Source organism: Vanellus vanellus, assembly GCF_965231255.1.
Source record: "Vanellus vanellus genome assembly, chromosome: Z".
In the NCBI taxonomy this organism is placed as follows: domain Eukaryota; kingdom Metazoa; phylum Chordata; class Aves; order Charadriiformes; family Charadriidae; genus Vanellus; species Vanellus vanellus.
In genome coordinates this window covers 89107483-89129903 of record NC_138908.1, presented here as the reverse complement: position 1 = coordinate 89129903, position 22421 = coordinate 89107483, and the positions used below count along the sequence as shown (strand labels likewise).

Sequence of the window (22421 nt, the reverse complement as noted above, 5' to 3'; positions counted from 1 at the left end):
GAACCTGAAATTAAGGAAATAATCTGAATTCTCTAGACCTTATAAAAACTGTGAAGTCCTGAATCTGACATTTTATGGCTGGATGAGATTAGCTAATATTCTGACTTAATAATACACAAAGGCGGATGCCCAAAACAAAGCAGAATCCCAACATGGTATTTATTCCAAAATTTGTAGTACTAATAGTATTGTTGTCACGACAACCTGGCACCCATGAAGCTGTATCCTACAAACAATGCTTATGAAAATGGAAAATTACTTTTAAAAGCATAAATTATACATAAATCGACAACAAAAGTAATCATTATACTGACCGAAAACCAACTCTTCGGGTATAATGCAGGCAGTTCTTAGTGACATGAGTCTGGAAGTGGACAGATCTGCAGATTGCTCCACATTCAGGACACGTGTATGGAGATTTATGCTGATGAATTCTCTGGTGTGATGCAAAACTGCACTGGTTAGGAAGCAGCATCTGGCAGATATTGCATGTCTTCTAAACGATAAACCAAAATAGATGAAACAAAAGGTTTGGTTCAGCTATGCATATTGTCTTGTGTCAAACACTGTAATATATCAAATCAACGGTTAAATGCTGTGACTGCGACGTGACCCGAAAGAAGTAGGCACGTACTAAACCCTACGGACAAACCCTGCAGGACGGAGTGGGCAGATACTGGCACCCAGACACACTTCCACTCCGGGCCCTGCGGACACCACAAAGCTCTTTCGTATACCACTGACCACAGCAGATACATGTCGGCTTATGTAAATTTTACTTAGGTGCCTCACAAGATCACCTTAATAGGGCAAGGGGCCTAAATACAACTTCGGAATCAAACCTTATGGTTTTAACTCAGTGCACCGCATAAAGTAAAAAACCCAAACCAAACCCACCAAGTACGCTATCTTCACTTTCTTTGATCCTTGCTCCTGATGAATTCCTATGGTAATACCCATAACACCAATAAAGTGGAATATTATCAGGCAAAAAGTTTGCAGATAATTTCAAAATATATTTCTCAGGCTAGAATACATCACCTGCATTACATCAACATAGCGTGCATCTGAGTAAAAACTGGAGATATATAAAATATTTACAAAGCTTTTCTTTTGCAGGGCAATCTTTCTGCACGCAGGTGTAACTTACTAAGCTAATTATTTTCTTGTATTTTGTTACACAAAAATAATTAAAAAAAATCTTAAACTACATGTTGACTATATGCCAAATCAGAAACTGAAATTCTTTGGGTCCTTTGTGCCATTTTGGGGATGAAATGCAAATGATACAACCCAGCTGTAAACAGGCTTCGCTTTTGCTCACAGTTGCTTTCCATCACTGGAGGGCACAAAGAGCCAAACCTGTAAAAGCATTCCAGAAAAGGTTTCATTTACAATAATGCATCTCTCAAATCTCTAAACTGATAGCTGACATCCTGCACGGAGCTATGCTTCTGTTTAACCTTGACCATGGAAGCTGCTTCACTCACTTCAACAGAAACACCCACGGTCTCAAAGTCAAGCACAAACATAGGGCTTTGCAGAACAGGACTTTAACTCGACTTCATTTCAGAAGGCTTTGCTTTGTAAGGCCTTTCAAATTATTAGTTCTTGTGACTTGGGACTCATCAATCTCACCAGTGACTTAGGAAGATGTAAAAACAAACCCAAGACTCCTTTATGGAACGGGTATTTTTTTAACATGACATTTGTATATTTTTAGAAATGGTATCCCTAAGTCTTGCAGATGGAGTGATGTGTACGTGTTGCAAGAATATGGAACAAAACAAGAACTCCAGAGCTGCATTACTAATTACTAACCTATGTATGAAGAAATCCTGAAATAAATAATTAAGAAATAATCCCTTTCCTCACGGTAAAACAGCTTCTTACTAAAAGACAGGCACTCCACAAAAAGTCACACCCTTCCAATTTAGGCGACTCTCATTTATCTCTCTTTAAAAACCCAGTGAGATCCAGATCCTATCACAGCAGAATCAAAGCTACTATTGTAGAAGAAACAGTACAGTATTACAAATAGCTTCCATAGGAGTCTCACTTTTAACAACTATGCCAGTAAAAAAACCCCATGTTCCCATTTAATCAACTCCAAAGACAGAAAGAAAAAGCCTTTACAGTCACTGCAAAAAATATTTTTTTTCTAATAGAACACTATTTAATATCAAGGTCTAAAGTAATTTAATTGCCTTAGCATTGATACAATATTACTGATATTCTAAGAAAAAATAATTTTTGTATTACAATCTGTACATTCCATTTTTATTCTTTTTCTAAAATAGCTTAATCTAAATGGTTTTTGGAGGGCACATGCAAATACTTTGATTCTTTTTTTAAGAACAGTAATTTGAACTAGAAATGCTAACATGAAACATCTTGTGGTCACACATACAGAAGCAAGAAGTGTGTTTTCATGCGGTTCACTTCTAATGTGTATTTTGTGAACACGGTGCCTGGTACGTTTGAGCACAGTCTCCATCCAAACATAGCTCTCAAACGCCCTGACCGCAGCAAGATGGCGAAATGCAAAACATTACAATAGAGGAAGTTAAGCAAAGAAAATCTACCGTTACCCAAATTCAGGTTCAATATTAGCACTAGTGCCAGCCTAAAAGATCACTAGAAGGCACGGATACATTTACGGCCCTTGTGGAGGGCTCTGCCTGAGGTTAACTATCCGCGGGGATTTGGAACTATCACCCTGATTAGAACCTTTGTGACACAGTAAGTCTGAAATTCTGTTCAGACACATATAAATATTCACTTGGAAATGCCAATTATTTGGCCTGAACTGACCAAACAGCTGTGGCCAGAACGGCCGACTCGTGCCCTCCAACACTGAGCAGAGCTGCTTCGGGATGTTACCTCTGCCTTCCGCTCAGGCTTAACGCCAAAACCCTGACTAACCACAACTCTACTTAATGTGTGCTTGTCACATTTACTTCAGTACCATTCTTAAAATCTACCTTTTCCCACTTACGTATTAATAAGCAGCAATATAATACTGGAAGATCTGGAATATTATTTTAATACGTAAGAAAACAGCAAAACAGAACTTATTATCCCAGTAATAGAAAAGTGTGGGGTTTTCATAGTCCTTCCAAAGCCTTTAGTCTGTAGCACTACAAAAGGATCAGAGAATCATGGAACAGTTTGGGTTGGAAGGGACCCTAAAGTCCATCTCGTTCCACCCCCTGCCCTGGGCAGGGCCACCTCCCCCCAGCCCAGGTTGCTCCCAGCCCCGTCCAACCCGGCCTTGAACCCCTCCAGGGATGGGGCAGCCACAGCTTCTCGGGGCACCCTGCGCCAGGGGCTCACCGCCCGCGCAGGCAAGAATTTCTTCCTAATATCTCATCGAAATCTCCCCTCTTCCAGTGTAAAAACGTTCCCCCTCTTGCTATGGCTCCCCCACCCCGACCAAGAGTCCCTCCCCAGCTCTCCTGTACCCCTTTAGGGACTGGAAGGGGGTCCAAGGGGCACCGGGACACTAAGTCACAGAGAGCCATACAACATTCCAGCCCCAGCTAAGCGTACCTCCCTGATTTTGCAACAGGCAGCCTGAAAGATGTATCTGTAATGCTAGTGACTCAGACGGACACAAAACACCAATAAGGCTATTTGTTAAGGCCACTGGTTTGCTATTTTGATAAGTACAATAAAATGTTTAATTGTAACTCATTACAGTAGAACAAGAAGAACCTACTGTGAAATTCTGAAATTCAGCATTTTTGCTTACCATTTTATTTTGGGCTTAAGGTGGCATTAACTTCCAGTTCTCTCATTCCAACCCATACCAAAATAAAACACAGTTTGTGAAAATCATCACCTGCCTGCATTTAAAGTCAAAGTTTCAGAAAAAAAAGGGTTAGAAGAAAAAATGGTGGAGGTGGAAAATAAAGATACACAAGAACTATGAGTATGAAGGGAAATGAGCTATGTAGTCTCCATGGGAGCTATATACTTATATCTGTAAATAAGACGAACGTTAACACCAATTAGCCCAGGTTTGCTACCTTCCCCCCCCCCCCCCCCCCAATAAGTAGATGAGGGGTCCATTCAGCCAGGAAACCTGTCAGTGAGTGGTCCCATTCCCTTTAGCAGGAATATTAATGAAGTAAAATATTACAGAAAGGTTACAACTTTATAGGGAACATCTTTTAATTGCTAGGGCTGTTTTACTATTGTTTATTTTAAAAGAAACATACTAACTTCATAAAAGGAGTTTAAGAACAAGAAGAGCTACTTACTGCTTAGATTCATTGAAAACATAACCCAGTATACAATTTCCATTTCAAGAGCAATTATGTGGGCACTAGAAAGAATAGTAAGCTGCAAATATAACTTTTTTCCTACTATTTGTTTGCAAAATCCAAGTGTTTATTTTTATTCTTTCTTCCTTCCGAACTTAAAATACCAATTCCATCTAACTTTCCTGTGTTCCTCCCCCCATAATAATGGTAGTTTTACAACACAAAGCCAGTGCCAAGCACTACGAAGGAAAACGGAAGCCAGTATTTCTCCTCCAAGCTTTTCAAGGGGTAACATATAAGGAAAAAGTACCAAAATGTTTATTAATACATGCCTATACAGAGTCGTTCGTCAGCAAGCACTACCCTTGCAGCAATGCTTGGGACAAAAAATGGACAAAAAGATAACTTATCAAGAAAGCAGGATGTATTGCTCTCACTAAAGCAACTGTTCAGTTAAACAGTTTAAAAAGACCCCCACAGAAAGCGAGTACCTCACTTTTTTACCTTTGGTCTCTATTTCTTTCATTTTATCCTTACCTTATCCTCCCAACCTATTCTGAGTATATTTGTCTGTCTCTCTTCCACTTGCTTTGTCTTAGTGCCTTCTTAATTGCTTGATTTTACAGTACCAAGAACAACAGGGTTTTCACAAGGACTACCGGATCTTATCACACTAAATGATATCTAATGGACCTATTATGGAAAAGAAAAGATAAATCTAACACCAATAAGCACCAGCAAAGCAGTCAGCTAAAAAACAATCACAGAGCAGGAAGTCATTCAAGAGCCGGTGCAGAATATACTCATGGTCAGCCATCAGCTACTGTTCAAAGCTGCAGCAAGATCTAAGGACAGGCGGCGTTCTGCTAACTGCCTTCTGACAAAAAGCTTAAATAAACTCGCTTTAGGGAGGCACCTCTGTAGTGCCCTACAAGCAGAAACTCACACACATGGCATTTCACTGTGAATCCAGGCAGTTTCAGGCCAAGTCTGCTAGCCAGTTAGTAACGTGGGAGCTGAGGCAGAGCCACGTAATCCATACAGCCAAGATTATTTCCACATTCAAATCTCATCACGTTACTGTCCGTAGAGGCGGGCGCAGTGTAACTGCTTCATGGCCACAGAACAGGTCTCAATTTGGTAAACAGATTCTGACAGGAACCTGTCTGCGCTTCTACGACTAGTGGATTTTTTCCTAACTGCAGGACTTAAAAACCTTTATCCTGTACATCGCTGTGCGATTCCCAGAATATTCCTGGGGCATTCCTGTCTTGATCAGTCTGAGCGTGTTTGCAGGTTTTCAGCTTCCCACGTAGCAAGAAGCTGCAACAACCCAGCTCAACTGAATGCTTTGAAACACACCAGAATCCCTTTTAATTGGCACACCCCAACAGAAATCCAACTATATCATTTCATTAACAACCTTAACCCTTAAAGGATTATAAAATACATTGCACACTGATTAATATTAGCTTTTATTGAATGATGTGTTTCTTTCAGGTTAGGCCACATTCATTAGTAAAGAATTTTAAAATGCTTTGTAAGTTTAACTCCTTAGCAATCGTACGAGGAAAGGAAAACCATCACAAATAAACAAATGGTCACACGGCTAGAAATGCATGCTAGTGAACACCACTTTTCTCTTCTGTTTGAGAAAGACCTGGAGAAAACAGCATGCATATCCTTTCAAAAGGATCAGTGTGCCATTTATCCACTGCTCGGCGTCCCTGCAGGTAAGAGGAATGCCTAGCTCACTTATGGTGCTACGTGAAAATAATAAAAACTAAAGACAAATCAAGAATGAATCACTTAAAACTATCATTTAGGTTGAACAGGCGGGCTGCTAATGAGGGTGCCAATTAAGTGGATTCCATGGGATACTAAAATTCCAAAGCACAGAAAGTCATTAAAAATTCTTAGTAGAGACCATTATTAATTTCAGTGTTACAATGTTCAGCTGTAAGAAAGCTAATGCTAAATTTTAGCAAAAATATACAGTGTGAATTTCAGACTTCGGGGCCTAAAAAAATTCTAAGAAAACTCTTTTTTAAAATATGTCGACATTAACTATGTAAGTGCTTGCAAGACTTTTTGTGGTTTTAGTTTATGCTTTTAATCATGGAGGTTCAGATAATTGACAGCTAAACGAAAGTAAAACCACATCCAAAGTCTCCTAGGCTTATAGATCAAACATTGGAATTTAAACGTATGATACTCTACTTGTCCACTTGTGTCTGCAGCCTGCTGGAAATGAGTGGCAAGAGATGTCTCATCCTGGAAAACTTCATTACACTCCAAACACTTGAGACTATGTCTACAGAGTTTCGAAGGATCTTCGTCCAGTGGCATAGCTGGAATGACAGGTGTACTTGCTGGGGCTGATATTACCGTCCCAGTTATGCCAGACTGGATCTTTGTTACGGTGTGCGTGCCAGCTCCCGTGGGGCTTTGAAGCATAGATGCGGCAGTATTGCTTGAAGGAGATGCTATCATTTGATCTGCTGGGACCGGTTTTAAAATCAGGTGTGAACACTGCATTACAACTCCTTTCTCCTTGTGTCCACGAGCATGGGAAAGAAGACTGCATTTATTGTAGAAAACTAAATTCTTTGTGCAATGATTACACGTCACTTCAATTCGCACGCTCCTCCTGTCATAATGCTGGGTCAGGCTCTTCTCAAGAGCAAATGAGTCGCCACACTCCAAACACTTGTAACCTCGCGTTGGTAACGTTATTCCGGCATTGGCAGGGGGACTAAGGTTTGGGATGTAAACCGGTACGGGATTGACACTGCTCAGCACCTTATTGAATGCTTCCACTACAGAACTTTGTAGAGATGACACCACCTGGACTCGAGACACTTTTTTAGAAGGCTGTGAGGCTGCTGCGGAAATTATTGCCTGCTTTATTTGTTGCTGAGGTTTCGTTAGCACTTGGCGGAGTTCAGAGGTGGTTTGAGCACCTTGAGGCAAAAGATTAAGGTTGGCAAGATGGACTGTCTTTGGCACAAGTTTAGCACTGGCAAGGCTCGATGCTGGCACCACCACAGTCTGCTGCTGTATAGCATTGGCAGCTTTTATAATGGCGCTACTGGCACTCTGCACTGAAGCAGCAGATATTACAGTGGCTTTCACTGTAGTATTGTTAGCAAGCTTCAAATTAATAACTTGTGACCCTGCTGTTTTAACTGCTGAAACGGGGAGGAAGGCAGTAGCCACAGGTTTGATAGTGACCTGTTTTGGTGCGAGTTCCGCAGATGCAACTGCGTTGGTGACAACTGTGGACTGGAGAGGAGCTCTAGGAGGAGAGGAAAGAACAGCAGCAGAAGCTGGTGAGGACAGGAGAGATGTCATGGAAGTTACCATAGAAGCGGTCTGCTCTGGCTTTTTACCAGAGTCCAAATCAACTTCTGGCAACACTCTAGTAACGGTTCTCTTGATCTCCCCAGAAGAAGTCTTGATGGTCTTTATGCGAACCTTCGGAATTGCTGGTGTTGACCCTGCAGGAGAAGATGGAGACCCTTTGCTACTGTTTTCACTCGATACACTTCTGGGACTATCAGGTGGTTTGACAGATGGCTTTTTAGCACCATCAATGAGACTCTGAGACTCAGGTGATTTTTCAATGGCCCGGGGACTTTCACTCATGTCTTTTGGTAATGGAGAAGATTCTCCTGAATTAGACTGTAAATCTTTACTGGTATCTGTAGCTGCCTTTTTAGCACTCAGTGCTGCAATTGCAGCAATGCACGAAGAAAGCTTTGCTGATGACTTTGCTTTGGACTGTGAAATGCTGGCAAGATTTGTTTCACTTTTTTCAGTACCCAATTTTCCATCAAGGACCCTGTTTTCAAGAAGCTTCTCAGAATTGTCTTTTAGCAATTTGTCCTCTGTTTTTCGAGCTTTAAAAGGCTCATAGACACTTAAATTCATGGAGTTTGTCTCTGTCTCCCGTTTAGCAACTTTATTTTTATCTATACTACTTGAGACTGGGATTCCAGATTTAAGCAAATTCTCCCCTCCAAGTGCCTTTAGTTTGTCATATTCCTGCTGAGATACAGATCCTGCCAAGACATTTGCTCTGAAATTTGCACGCATCTCCTCTTTATCCGGAGGGTCATCCACCTCAATTTTTTCATCATCATCAAATTCTTCAGCACTTGATATTGGGCTAAACTGATTGAAAGCCGAATCCTTCAGTGTAGTTTCAGAAGCTGACCCATCATCTTTGAGTGACTTCCCTTCATCTTTACTGTAACTATCGAGAGCTGACGATGTTAGGAAGCCATTATGCAAGCCGTTGCCTGTGGAATGGTGGCCATCCTTGTCCACTCCTTCGGAAGAATCAATAGTACGCACATTTTTCACAATGACACTCACACCAACATCAGATGATGATGGGGCATGAGAGTCTTCATCTGCGTGAGCATTTTGTTTTATGTGACTTTCATGGTCATCATGTCCAGATTCAATAGCTGCTTTTGGATCAACCATGTCTGGTATGTCAAAGGCTGCAAGAAGGTCATCGAAATCTGGGGTCTTCATATCCCCCATGGTCATGTATTTGATTGCAAGAAAATCTGTAAAATAAGCAGAAAGCCTTTATCTCAGCATTTTAAGCTCTAATAGCACAATCTTACACAAAATAGGCCTATGTTCACATATGCCATGTAAAAAGGTGTTATTTCACTTCTGAAGTAATATTTTCAGAAATTATACATTACAGAACAGTGTTCCAGTGCAAGTGTACAGTCAAATTATTAGACCAAGAGCTACAGTAATCCACTGACTTCACAGACTGTAACCTAGTCATCCTAGGCACAAACTTCTCTTCAGTGACTTTCTTCCTGTCCCCTCTCCTCCACTGCCTCCTACCCTCTCCCACATGCACTATCATTACAGCAAGATACCTAGACTTCCATGAAAATAACGTGAGGCACTCGCAATTCCTCCCAAGTCTAGATTTTCCTTGACATTTGCATTACCAATCTGATGAGCCTTCTTAAAGATGGTAACAAATGTGTTTCTACTAACATTTTAACATTGTTGCACTGTTTTCTATAAATCAAATTCCTTTATAAGAATTACAGAGCGTCTCCCAGCATTGACAATGCTTTTTTTCAGCAACTCTAATGAAGGATGTGCTGTATCGACACTATTCCTGACAGGTGTCTCACCTACTTTAAAGACCTCCCATAACACAGATTCTATAACCTCCAGTTTAATTTATTCCAGTCATTCACAATTCTCACTGTCACATGCTTCCTCCTGCATAATCTGAACCTTTTTTGACGCAATCTGAACGAACTACATGTGGTTCTATTCACCCATCCTCTTTGCATCAGCACTTTACTCCGAGACCATTATCTCTCTTCTATCTTCTCCATTTTAGGCTGACCAACACCACATCTTTAGGGTTTTCTTTCCCCTCACAGATAATATTTTCCAGATCCTATTCTTTTAGCTCACCACTGGCCTCTATTATTGTTGTTTTTTTTTTTTCCAATTCCCAAACCAAAGAGGTAACTCAAAACCAAAACTTTACAAATACCATGTAAAAAGAAAAACTAACTTTGAGTATACTTTTAGATTTAAATCCCACTATAACGTTTGTCTTCTTCCACAGCTGTTTCAATAATACACAGAGGTGTGCAGGGGAATCACTTGTAGACATCTACAAAAATCAAGTTACAGAAAGCACAGACAGACATTTTTTTATTCTCTTCTGTAAGGATGCACAGGTATGATCTGTATTGTTGTGACACAGCTGTTTTTAGTGTACTTTCATTGTTCAGTAATTATCAGGCCAACATCTGTATTCAATGTGAAAAGACACTTAACCAAGAAAGTGTTATTGTTCGAAAGTGCCCATTTAGGAAACATCCTGCCTCCTGCCTGTCCTCCTGCCTTTGTATCGGCACTGAAGGACTGGAAAACATTCTTCTTATATAGCTCAACGTTCTGTCTCCAGTATCAATTAACATAGGCCACCAGAAAACCATGGCGTGACTAACTGCAACGGTGCTCTCCAAGCTCCTCATACGAGCTCAGGTAAGCAAGAAGCTACACGCCCCATGGCAAGAGCTCTGCTGGAAGCCACTTGCCAACGGAGATGCATCCTACAACCTCAGTAGCTCACCTCCTCCTCCTCTTAGCTCATTAGCTGGAGCTCTGGAGAGAAACTACTTGCTGACTGTTGAATTCAGCTGTAACAATGCTAAGGAAAAACTAATCAAAATGCATATATGTTTAAATACATAGTGTTACACATATCATTATCGGCACAGGCAGCACTAACTCTTCCTCAGAAAGATGCAGTTTATTAAAATGGCATAATCCCTTTGCTTGACAGAAATTTGTAAGACGTATTTATCAACACTGGCTACCTGGATGTCATTATGGACTCTAAGAAAGGCAACTGAGGAAAATTTCTCAAGAATACTGGAATACACACAGACATTTCACATAATACCTTCATATAAATACATAATGGTTTTGAAAATTGTTTACACAGTCCACTTAATGGCTTTTTTGCTTTGTCTAACTTATTAACTCCTTTTCATTGCACCAAATCCTTCTGCAGAGCTGAACTCAGAATGTGATTCTCTATAAAATATGAGTATATTGTTGCAACTGATGAATTTACTCTCTTAATTAATTCCTTTACTTAATCAACAATATATAGTAGCCTATCATGGTAAATGCTCATCAAGACTTTACTTTTGTAAAGCATATGGTTATAATTTATACTTATCAGACATAACATTGGTTCATAATGCTGGTAATTCTAGTTTTATTGTGTATGTGTGTTCAACTATAAAATTTTATAAACCATTTATTCAGAAGCAAATTTCTAGCCCTCACGCATTTAAAACTAGTAACTGGGATAAAATTTAAGAAAAGAGACTAGACAAGTAACCAGTACAGCTCAACTCTTTTGCAGTAGCATCACAGACTAACTCATCGTGTTCAGCGCACGTGGCAGTAGATGCCTCTCCTACACCAAAGCAAGAGGATTATCACACTCCCGCAGTGTTGCAGACCTGGACTTTAGTGCACCCTCTGCCTGAAGGATTTCAAGATCCTATGAAAGGGCCACGATTACAAAGGCAGTTACCTAATAAATACAAAAAATACATACACGCTTAAATGGAAAAGATTACAGAGACCAAAGCATATAAAATCCATGTAAAACCACACAAATAAAGCCTTAATTGACACAGTTTTTCATTATTCAAGATATCAGTTATTTACACTCTGATTGTACAGCTGTCCATAGGTGTCTTTTCACAGTTATTATATACACTCAAAAAGAACTAGAAAGTCTTCCTAGTCTAAAACTTCCTCTAATTACATATACTGGAGCTTAATTAACATTTAGTAATACCAATGAACTAAGTAAAGGCCTACTTACGCAGTATTTCAACCAAGTATGTTTAAGAGCAAAACTGCGTAGCGGAGGAGATACATTTGTCCTTTACTGAGAAACTCAGTTAGGCTAATTCCAAAATAGGAAAATACCTCAAAAGAATTCAGAGGTCTGCAGAGCTGAGTTCAAAAATTTATCCATAGAGAGCACAGTGCATAAAGTTGCAACTGTCTTTCAGGCGTGTGCAGAAGGAACAACTCCCATGCTCTACCAGGGCATGAGAACCGAATGGTTTCTTCTGCATGGGGGACCCAGAATTACTGCTGCTCTTATGAAGAATCTCTCCTTCTTCAAACTTCTTAAGCAAAGTTAAACAAAAAGGGACAAAAGACATGGCCAGGCTTGATAAACAAGTAAGCAAAGTTGTAACCTGGACATTTTATTCATCTCTTCCTCACTATTCTAGTATACCATTTTAAGATTCATTATATAAACTATTTTTCCACCACAACTGCCAGGACTCTGAAGCCACATTCCTCCCTTCCCCCCTGCCCCCCAAAAAACCTTTCAGTTACTCCTTGCCTTAAGGATAAAACTCCGCCTTTTATCCAAGATCAAAATCAACTGACACCTTGGCTGCCAGGCAAGCTGTTAGTCTATTCCTTCTCTGGGCCAACATGATGCCTGTAAATACTTCAGAAGAGGAAATGAGGCAAGTTCCTGGTTCCCTACGAAATCGTGATTTTCCAGGAACTGGAATTTCTTTGAGAACTGCTTCTAAAGTGCTAAGAGCAAAGCTCAGTGTCTCCAAACAGACACGCAAAGGTGTAAAAACCTAGCATCAGAGGGCTGCCATTAAGATGAACCAAGAAACGATGCACAAGGTTTGTAATCAAGGATACATTCCTCAGACTAAACAAACAAAAACATATTTAAAGAAACAATCTGCAAGACACCCACCTCCTCAAACATCTTGTTCCGAAATAGAATTTTTTTCATTTTTAGTTTCTAAATAATAGAAACAAAATTAACCTCAAAACAGGGGCCGCTGACTTGAAGCATTATTAAGAACAATGGATAGATGACACAATAAATTAAACACCCCTAATTTTGTGGGAGTTCATATAAAGAGTCAGATCTTAGATTGATTGGCTCTGTTCAAAGTACTACTTCATTTTCAGGTGACAGTCTCCTTTTGTAACATTCCTTCTCCTTCCCACGGACTAGTTCCACGTCCTGCCTCTGCACCTGGCTGTCTGCTGGTGGTTATCAGCAGAACGCCAGGAAAAGCCTATCACCTTTGTCGCAAGAGTTGCAACCTTTAGGGCGCTTGAATTACTTGAGAAAACTTATTAAAAAAAATGAGTTTCTTTAAAAATTCAACCATTACTTTGCTTACTCATTATTCAATGACAAAAGTGAGTAAAACGGAAAAAAAATCCGAATATGGCCAATATGAATTACACAGAGAGAGCACCACGGAGCAGTGAGGTGCAATGCTTCTGGGTTCTGCTTTTTTGATGGTGGGTGATAGGACTTCTGGGAAGATACCACAGAGTCTTAAAAACTTAAAATAGAAGACTCTGAGTATGCTTACTTCATGATTTCCACTAATCTCTTTGGTGACAACATCCACCCCTATGTGTGCATCAATATCTTACTGAAACGTAAGGTGCAAATTAAGTTCTAGAGGATAAACCAAGATTGTTCTGTTTGCGTTCATACTTTGTTCAAAGCACATGTGCGTGACTTTCTACATCATTCTTTCTTTGGAAATGCATCTCCTGAAATAAGTGCTTCCTATGAACAACACAAAGAAACAGATTTTAGCCAAAGGAAGATACTCCTTGACTGTTCCACCGTCTTACTTTTCCCAGTTAGCCTTTTTACTCCAGCTCATCTGGTAACACGTTCCAGTGAAGCACTCACTTGGCTAATTATGTGAAAACAAGAACCAGCCCATGAGAACTCTCTACTGACAGTGGAAGAAGCAAACAGGGACAAGAATTTGAGGCTACACCCATGAGAAATAGTTATATTCTTGTAAATCTTTGGGGGCCGTCATATCCTGGCTGTTAAGATGGAATGCCTAAGATGTATTCAAAGATTTTAAAGGGCTGAGCTCCAGAAAAAGGGGAAAACGTCTGCAAGATGTAGTGCATCCGGGAGCTTCTGCTCTATTATCAGGGATACCAGAGACCATTTTGAAATACTGCTTTCTTACAGCAATGACTTGTGTAGATGTGAGGAAGGCTCAAACATGCAATGACGTAAATATCAACCAAAGATACATCAGGGCTTAGAAGTAAAAAGCTGCTTCTGAAGGATTAATAAAGGCAGTTTTGGTTTACTACATGGAATTTTTTGTCACTCCTCCTCAAGTCCCACATCTATACCCGTTCCAGGTGGAGGAACTCTAGCCATTTGAGGAAAAACACAAAACCCACCCTTTCAAGTACTCTGTCAAGGGGGGGAGCAGACAAACACACAGAAGAAAACATTTTTTCTCACTTTCTAAATACGATTTATCTTGTAGCTTGGGCTTTAGGACAGCTGCAGATGGAGCACTGTATTCTCCACAAGAAAGACCATGCTGCCTAAAAATTGGTGCTGAAATTAAAAGGAACTTTTTGGTGTAAAGCTAAGCAATTGCAAACACTCAAAACAGACTTGTTTTGGGCAAGTTCAACAATCTAATGAAGACAAGAAAACAGAATCATCTGGCAGCTCCCAGACAAGTCGTATTTCCAAACCGCTCAAAACTCTGATTTTTGCCTGTCAGGTACAAGAACAACTCAAGCTTTCCAGGCCTAGCAATGACAATAATCCTCCTCCCTTTCCAATACTTTTCCAATTAATATTCTCTACATGTGAAGGCTTCTAACTATCATTTCTGGATCACAAGCATGGTCTTAGATGCTCAATTTTTCTTCTTTTATGTCATCATTACCCTCTAAAGAACTGACCAACTTTTCCACCTTGATACTCACCCTCCTTCTCATCCAAATTTTCGTTGCTCAACGACAAGTCTAGAGACTCTATGCAATTGCTTTAACTGTCTGTACTAGCCCTGGCTTTTCTACCACATTGAACTTAAATTCCTACCCTTTGCCTTCAAATCCCACGTAACTGTCTACACTTACAATCTGTAACTCCATGCTTTTGTTCAAACAACTACTCAACCCAAGCTTTCCTCAGCAGAAAGTCTGTTCATTATTTAAGGAAACAGGAAAAACCCCAACTTTAATTTTCATCTTCCTGTGGAATTCATGTTCTTGTGACTACATTCCTTTACCTTCCCTAAACTCTTCTTACAGTTTTTACATCCATTTCTACTATGTACAGTTGTGGACGGTTCACTCATTAGGGCAGAGACCTTTTCTTTTTTTATGTTCTTCAAAGAAAATGGGCGTTCTGTTCAGTACTGTGAAAACAAGAGCATTGAGACACCACTTTTCAGTGTCTAGCACAGGGTCATGTCTTGATTCTGGAAGAATACTTCTGGTACATATACAATTATTCTGTTATAGTTATACTGGTATAAATTCCCAGTTAGACACACTATTCCAGAACAAAATTCTGACAATTTGGTATAATTACTCCACTTCCAAACACGAGTAATGATGCCTAAATAACATCATGCTCATTCTGGAACAAAATGCCTAAACAGGGAATAATACCAGCCTAACGAGCATAAAAGCATACTAATTTTTTTTAGTTTCTGTATTGTTATGCCAAGAAATTTCATCAGGCAGAGAAGACTTAAGCGATTCAATCAGAATTACAGTAATATATATCCTAACATTAGGCAAACATCAGCCTAATACACAGATTATGAGCAGTTCATTAGTTATTCAACGTACATCAGTAATTATGCCTGACTAAACCTACAGATTATTTACTTTGAAAGCTAAGTACCTGAAAGAAAGACAAAAGCAATATGCTAATTCAACCACCAAACCTTCTTCAGGAAATGAGAACCACATCTCAAATCACAACTTTGTGTGGTTTGAAATACACAGCAGGCGAGTCGGATAAGGAAGAGGCCACTTTAACCACAATCAGCAATGTCTATCATATTCACTTAAAATACCGTTTCCTTTTTGCTTATCAAAGTTCCCATGACTTGTTACTGTCGCAAAACTGAAAGATTCCAGCATCCAGAAATGTAACTTTCATAATCGGCAGCATTTTGATTTCTTAGGATAAAGGTCTCATTTACCATCCATAGCATCAATAAGGTTATGCCAGTCCTTACGTAAACATCTTTCTGAAGTATGGGGTGTTTTACAGTTAAAATTTACACCAACCAATCTGGTATTTCAACACTATACACTGTATCTATCTGCCTTTAAAAAAAAAAAAGGAAAATCCAATTTGTCTCCATGTACAAGCCTCAACGAGTAAGAGAAATCTGAATTTGCACTTCTGGTTTTCTAAGAGAACATGCTACCAATTTTCTTCCTCCCTCCTCCCCCCCCTCAAAAAAACTTTGGAATGTAAGCATTAGGCCAGTATTTAAAGTATTAAAATTTTAAGGTTTGGTTTTGTTTTTTTTTTCACTCTGTGCAGTAACATCACTGTTGACAGTTTCAGAAGAATTTCAAGATTTATTCTTTACTAGCCCAAAAAAGTTTTCCACAGGCATTTCACCCAATCTCAGAATAGCAGAGGTTGAAAGGGACCTCTGGAACTCGAACTTCTCTGCTTAAAGCAGGGACAGCTAGACCAGGACCCTCAGGACATTGACCCATCAGGTTTTGAGTGTTTCCAAAGATGGAGACTCCAGAATCTCTCAAGGCAACATGTTCCAGTGTTTTACCACCCTCGCAGTAAAAAAGATTGAAACCACTAATTAGCATTCAGCCCTACTCACATTCACTTGCCTTCCCACCCACTTGAGACAGTATCTAAATGCATTTTTAGAGTGCACCATCAAACGGAAGCACGCTGTGGAAGCTTATGAAATCACTGCCCATACACTGCTGATCCAGAGCACAATCCCAGCTCACGCCATGGTCAGGTGGAACATTTTGGAACTGGAACAGGGTAAGAAGCTACACAAACCTCAGCTACTGGCTGTGATTTACAAGTCTGTCTCTGTGGCCTGTTTCCATACCAGACATTATCCTCAGCAGACGGTACCAGTTCACATTTGACTTTGATCTATTTTCATGTGAGCTGTACAATTAGGATGCGATAAACAAATCTGGATGCCCTAAGGAGGAAAAAAACCTTGAAAGCCAACCTTTCTGAACTACTAATAAAAAATGTTGTTCAGTATTATACACAAAAGACAATACTATTTTAGAATAATTGCTAAACTATTTACAAAATGATAAAAAATTATTTAACTAACCCATTCTTCCACTCATTCTACTTTTATTCATCTAGTTCTAGAATACCACAGAAGCCTTTTAATCCACACAGTGGCTGCAAGAGTTGTTTTAGACTAGCAAATGCTGAAAACAAACAAGCAATAAACCCACCAAAGTCAATGCATTACCAAGCGTATTCTGTTGATTTGAATAAAAGTGCAGTTTGGTTGTAATTGTTTACAGTATTCTTAACTTTTCAATTCAGGAATGTCTCCCATACAAATTTGGGAAGTTCAACATCACATACACCAGGAATGAAAGCAATGGTAGCAAATTCCATTTGCGATGGCAGAAGATGGAAGTCACGGAAAAAAATCAGTAAGATACTGAATGGCACTTGCATGACATTCCTGGTGTATTGCTATAACCTGGCATAGAGACGGACCTACAGTGCACGCGTATGCACATTGTCTTTTCCTGGTAAACAAAATAATTTAAGTCCCCAGAGGCCACGGTGATGATACTTATCTCCACGCACAGAATGCAGATGCAGCTGCAGCCAGACTAAAGCTCGAGAATTTCTGTTGACTTGTTCGCTGTTAATTCACACGGGCAAAACTTTTTCCGATCAGTTTCCCCATGGATTCAAGTTTTGAGCGTAGGAATACAAGACCTCTGCAGACGAGTCTCTTGCTCAGTCTTTAACATGAGGTATGGCCAAGTGCTATTTGTGCTTATTGCTTAGCTGAGTTTTGCAACTATGGGTTACCAAGCCACGTCAAACCAACACGATATCCCCCAAAGGAGCCCGAGTTGTTTACAACTGTGAGCACGTTACCACCATTTTCAAAACATATCTATGCCTACAAGTGATCATAAAAGAGCAGGTAATTGTCTTTGCCCTCTTTTCTACCATATCCTGCACCTGATTGTGGATCCTTCTTATCTGATCTTTTAAAAGACGAGCCCTTTCCCCCTGCAATAGGGATAATTAAGTAAAGACAGTTCTCGTCGATTTCTGTTTGTTTTCTTAAGCAAATTTCCACTGGAGTTTTTTGACAGCCAAAATAGAATTACTTGCAGTTTATGACTCCTTAGAAGCCTCATATTGCAGACTAACTCCTCCATTTTTGAACTTTCTTATTTTTTTGTGAAATGGGTATCTCAAGTTCTCTTGGGGTAGGAGAAAACAGGCAGGGAAAGAGAAGGTGTATCTTCTGAAGTCTGTCCATTTCCTCTTCTCACACCACCACTGAATCACCTCTAGCACAGTTCAAAGAGAACCACATGCAACTGCTTTGAAGTTCACTATATTATCAGCCTTTGGCTGGCAAAAAGAACAGGGATATTTTAACACATGGGCAAGGCATCTCCTTTCCCACACCATATGGAGCTGAACAGACCATCTCTATCTACAGCTGGCCAAATGAAAACTACCTGTATTTATTGAGAGATCAAGGTAAGGTTTTGGGCCTAGCAACTTCCTGGATTTCTCCCAAAGTGGAGATGAATTCATGAAAAGCAGGTAAGTCCCCATGCTGCTCTTTTTGCACTTAACTTAAAACTGAATTTTAAAAATGGCTTAATTTTGTACTTCTGTAGGTAAAATGGGCTGGGACAATTCCACGTGAATAATTCAGATGTGCAACAATAATGAATAGAATTTTGAGATTCCCAATTTAATGCAAATTTGAATCACATTCTAAACGGCACTTGCTTCCTGCCCATTTCCTTTAATGTACTTTTTTTTCAGTGGATGGCAATTCTTGCTCTAAAACGGCGTGAAGCAGCTGCAGACAATCTCGGTGAGAGCACTCCAAGTCAGGCAGGGCCCGCCTCTGCAACGCTAGCCACAAACAGGCCCTAAAACCTTAGCGTCAAGGTATTTGGGTTTTGTTTTTACATACATTCCCAACAATCTGTATGCATATTTATATTCTAACACACATACATACTTCTAAGAAAAACAAAGTTAGTTAATTCATTCAAAAGAGGCTTGGAACTTGATAAATCATTACCTGTATTCTCAAGATCAACTACCTGAGACAAGCCTCAACGCAAAATGAGATTGTGACGGCTGATACAGAGGACCAACCCTCCAGCATTAAGCAGCATTTTCTGCTGGAAAGCTGGCCTACATGCAAAATCAAAATCTCCTGGTGAAGAGCATTTACAAATATTATTAGACTGTAAAAATAAAACTCACCAAGAACACTGCGGACTCCAGCATCTATTCAGGCTTCTCATCTTAGAGCCCACAAAAAACCCTGCAAATTCAAAACCTCCTTTGCTAAAATTAAAAATTCATAGTACAGACCGTGTTCAAAAATCCAAACAAAACAGATACACTGAATTTTGTGACAATTCAAGAAACTACAATTTTAAAACTGCTTACTATTCTGGTAGAGAGAAAAATAAATCTAAGAGGTGCTCTCATGTAACATATGAATTTTAGCTGACACTTGAAAAAGAACATGCATCAGCAGCAGCAATAGATACTATTCCTATCATGCAACAAGAATTCATGTTTGCAAGCACAATTTTGCTACGGATGTCTATAGTCAAATATAGAACCTCTGCATCCAAATTATGAAAAATATGAACCGAAATCAGCACAGTAATCTGTTAGGCACATAAACTATTTGCTGTCCTATCAAATCAGAGAAACAACACACTGTAGCTGTAATAAAAACCACAAAACCATAATTTCAGGCTAAACATCAGCATGCTATTTTCAGTTTTCTACAATTAATATCGAAATACCTTACGTAACCTACTGCAGTCAGAAATGAAAAGGTTCCCTTGTATTGTCACTCTCTGATGCAGGCACCCTGCCTATCATCAGCCACCATAAAACTTACCCAATATCCACAGCCTCTCAAGGCTTTTAAGACTGTCTACTTTATTCTGCTGAGCACAGAGGAAAAGACCCTCATTGCACACTAGAACAGAACATTTTCAGTGTTTTGCCTCCATATTTATCTTGCTTGTAGATTACCAAACCAGCTAACACAGCTGGGACTGGTCAGATTTTTTAAAAATCATACTGGTTAAGATTCTAGAATTGCTGATTTCCTGTTATAGGAAGTAACAGTTTAGCAAAAGAATCCCCAAGGCAAAATGTTTAGTGTTCCAATGTGTAAGCTCTAACAGCCTTTGTTCTTCCCTTTGCTATGTTCATTACTGCTTTCTTCTCTCTCCCCCTCTCCCTCTCTCTGAATCCTTCAGCTTTCACTGTAAGACACAAATGCCAGCTCAAATCTAAGTACACATTTATTTTTTAGATGAGGGGGGAAAAAAAATCCTATCCACTATCCATTGCTCTGAGTTAAAAGTAGTCATCCCTCAGGAGCTGATGCACTGCCCATCCGGTTTCCTATTCTTATTTCATTACTGCACAATATTATAATTCATGCCACTAATAACCCACTGGAGCTCCATCAAACCTCTAAAATACATCTTTCCACTTGGCTGCTGCAAAATCCTCCCTGGGTTACAACAGTTTAAGAAACACCATCCATACTATTTATTTTATATGTTGGTTTTTTTCCACGTAGGCTATATTAAGTACATGTTTAACGCTGAAGACCTTAATTCAGAATTAAGTATTGCGTTACTCAGATATGGCCAAACGAGCAACCTTTAAATAATTAGACAGCAAATTCTGAATGTGCAATGCTGCAATACAACACAGAACAGTTCACTGCCATGTGGTTCACAATTTATGATTGTCACTCAGAGGCCTATTTCGTATCCCTACATTGTGAAAAATCGTACATCTGGATATAAGATATTTCAATGATAATACTGTATTTAGCTAAGATATCCGTAAGTCTTTGCAAATAATAGCTTTAATCCTATTAAAACTGGAGGATGTTAATAGCATTTCTTTAGTAACACTTAAACAATTGTCTCCTTGCTAGTGTGCCAAGTGTGCGATCAGGAGCCAGATACTTTTCACATACATGTACCTTCATGCTATTGTTATAGTCATACCCAAAACACCACATCTCACCTTGTGAACCTTGACCTTTGAAAGATTTTTTTAGCCAATGCCCAGTTACTGCCACAGATGCATTACCTCTGCAAATATGAAAGGGTTAAAGGCAGCCCCAATCAATAGGCCTACAAGGAGAAGAAAAAAAAAAAAAAAAGGGAAAACGGGTATGCCTTACAGCATCTTTGCAATGCTTTTATGCACAATTCTACAACAATATTGTTTCCTTTTGGCCTTAGAGAAAGGCACAGCAATCCCCCCCCACTTAACGTCTCCTGAAGAAGAAAACCACAAGACAGCACCCTGTAAATAAAACAGCATGCAAAGCAGCATTCTTCAGTCACAAGCATAACTACAATTACAAATCATTCAATCAATTTTATTTAGTTTAGTTTTAAAATAGACTGCATAACCAGTGTCCCACCCTTGCAAAGCAAAAATATTTTAATAAGGGTCATAAATCTCAGCTCTTGCCCATTCCTTAAGCATTAAAAGGCACGAAAAGCCAAAGTAATCTCAGTTACTGCAAATATGTACATTTATATACAGAATCCTTTATGACTATATTAGCCACATACCAGTGCTGTGTGTCTAAAGTGTGCATTCACATACTGTTTTGGGATGGTATCTTTCTGCAAGCTCCTCTGCTTTTGGCTGCCATGAAGGGAGGAAGCTATCCCACTGTAGTAGCTCAGTGACTGCATTGTGTTCAGGAGCTGATCTGCCTCAAACCAGTTCCAGCCGGTTCTGGTCACCCTACATAAAAAGCTATGGCAACCCTCGCTGAGTTGCCAACAAGTCCCTGAAAATCGCAGGGGCTCTCTCTTTTTTTTTTTTTTTTTTCTCTTTTTTCCCCCCTCAGTGGCGGTGGGGCCGGCGGCAGCCCTGTCCCCCTGCTCCCCTCGTGCCCGGCCCACGCAGCCCCCTTGCTCCCCAGTGCCGCCCCACACGCTCCCTTCCTCTCCTCCCCCACTTACCTCCCACAACCTGGCTGAAAGCTGTGAGTGTGTGCGTGCCTGGCTGTAGCTAACAAAGAGACCGCAATAAAAATCCTCATAGGATCTCTCTTGCAGCACCAGGCAGGCTCGGCCACAGCACTGGGAGACAGCCCGCTAACCGAGGGCTGCTCCCCCCTCTCTGCTCCCCGCAGCACACGGGGTGGCTGCAGAGGCTCCTCACGTCTGCCCCCTCATGCCCGTGGCCGTGGGGTGGCCCACCAAGGTCTTCTCCCGTCCGCCCTCCCCACTCCTCGCTGCATCGGGGGCCGCTCCAGTGGCATTTTCTCTTCTCTGCGCGGCGTTACTACAAAGATTACCCACACACGCGCCTCCCTCCCCTCAAGAAACCCATTTCCGCAGCAGCGGTGCCTGCAAAATAGTTCCTTTGCCCCCTCCTCGCCTCACCGAGCTGGCTGCTGAGCTGATTTTTTTTTTCTCCCCCCCCCCCCCCCTTTTTTTTTTTCTTTTGCT

At 40.2% G+C, this 22421-nt stretch overlaps 1 protein-coding gene across 1 annotated transcript in view; it reads right to left on the bottom strand.

The window, feature by feature from the left end:
• ZNF532 (zinc finger protein 532) overlaps positions 1–21842 on the bottom strand; it is a 45332-nt gene extending 23490 nt beyond the window's left edge. The window contains exons 1-4 of the mRNA XM_082497472.1: positions 21565–21842; positions 20971–21080; positions 6408–8848; positions 315–496 (exon numbers count right to left, since the gene is read on the bottom strand). Coding sequence (XP_082353598.1) covers positions 315–496; positions 6408–8828 — 2603 coding nt within the window. The 5' untranslated portion in view covers positions 8829–8848; positions 20971–21080; positions 21565–21842. The remainder of the gene's footprint in view (positions 1–314; positions 497–6407; positions 8849–20970; positions 21081–21564) is intronic.
• Positions 21843–22421: the final 579 nt, after the last annotated feature.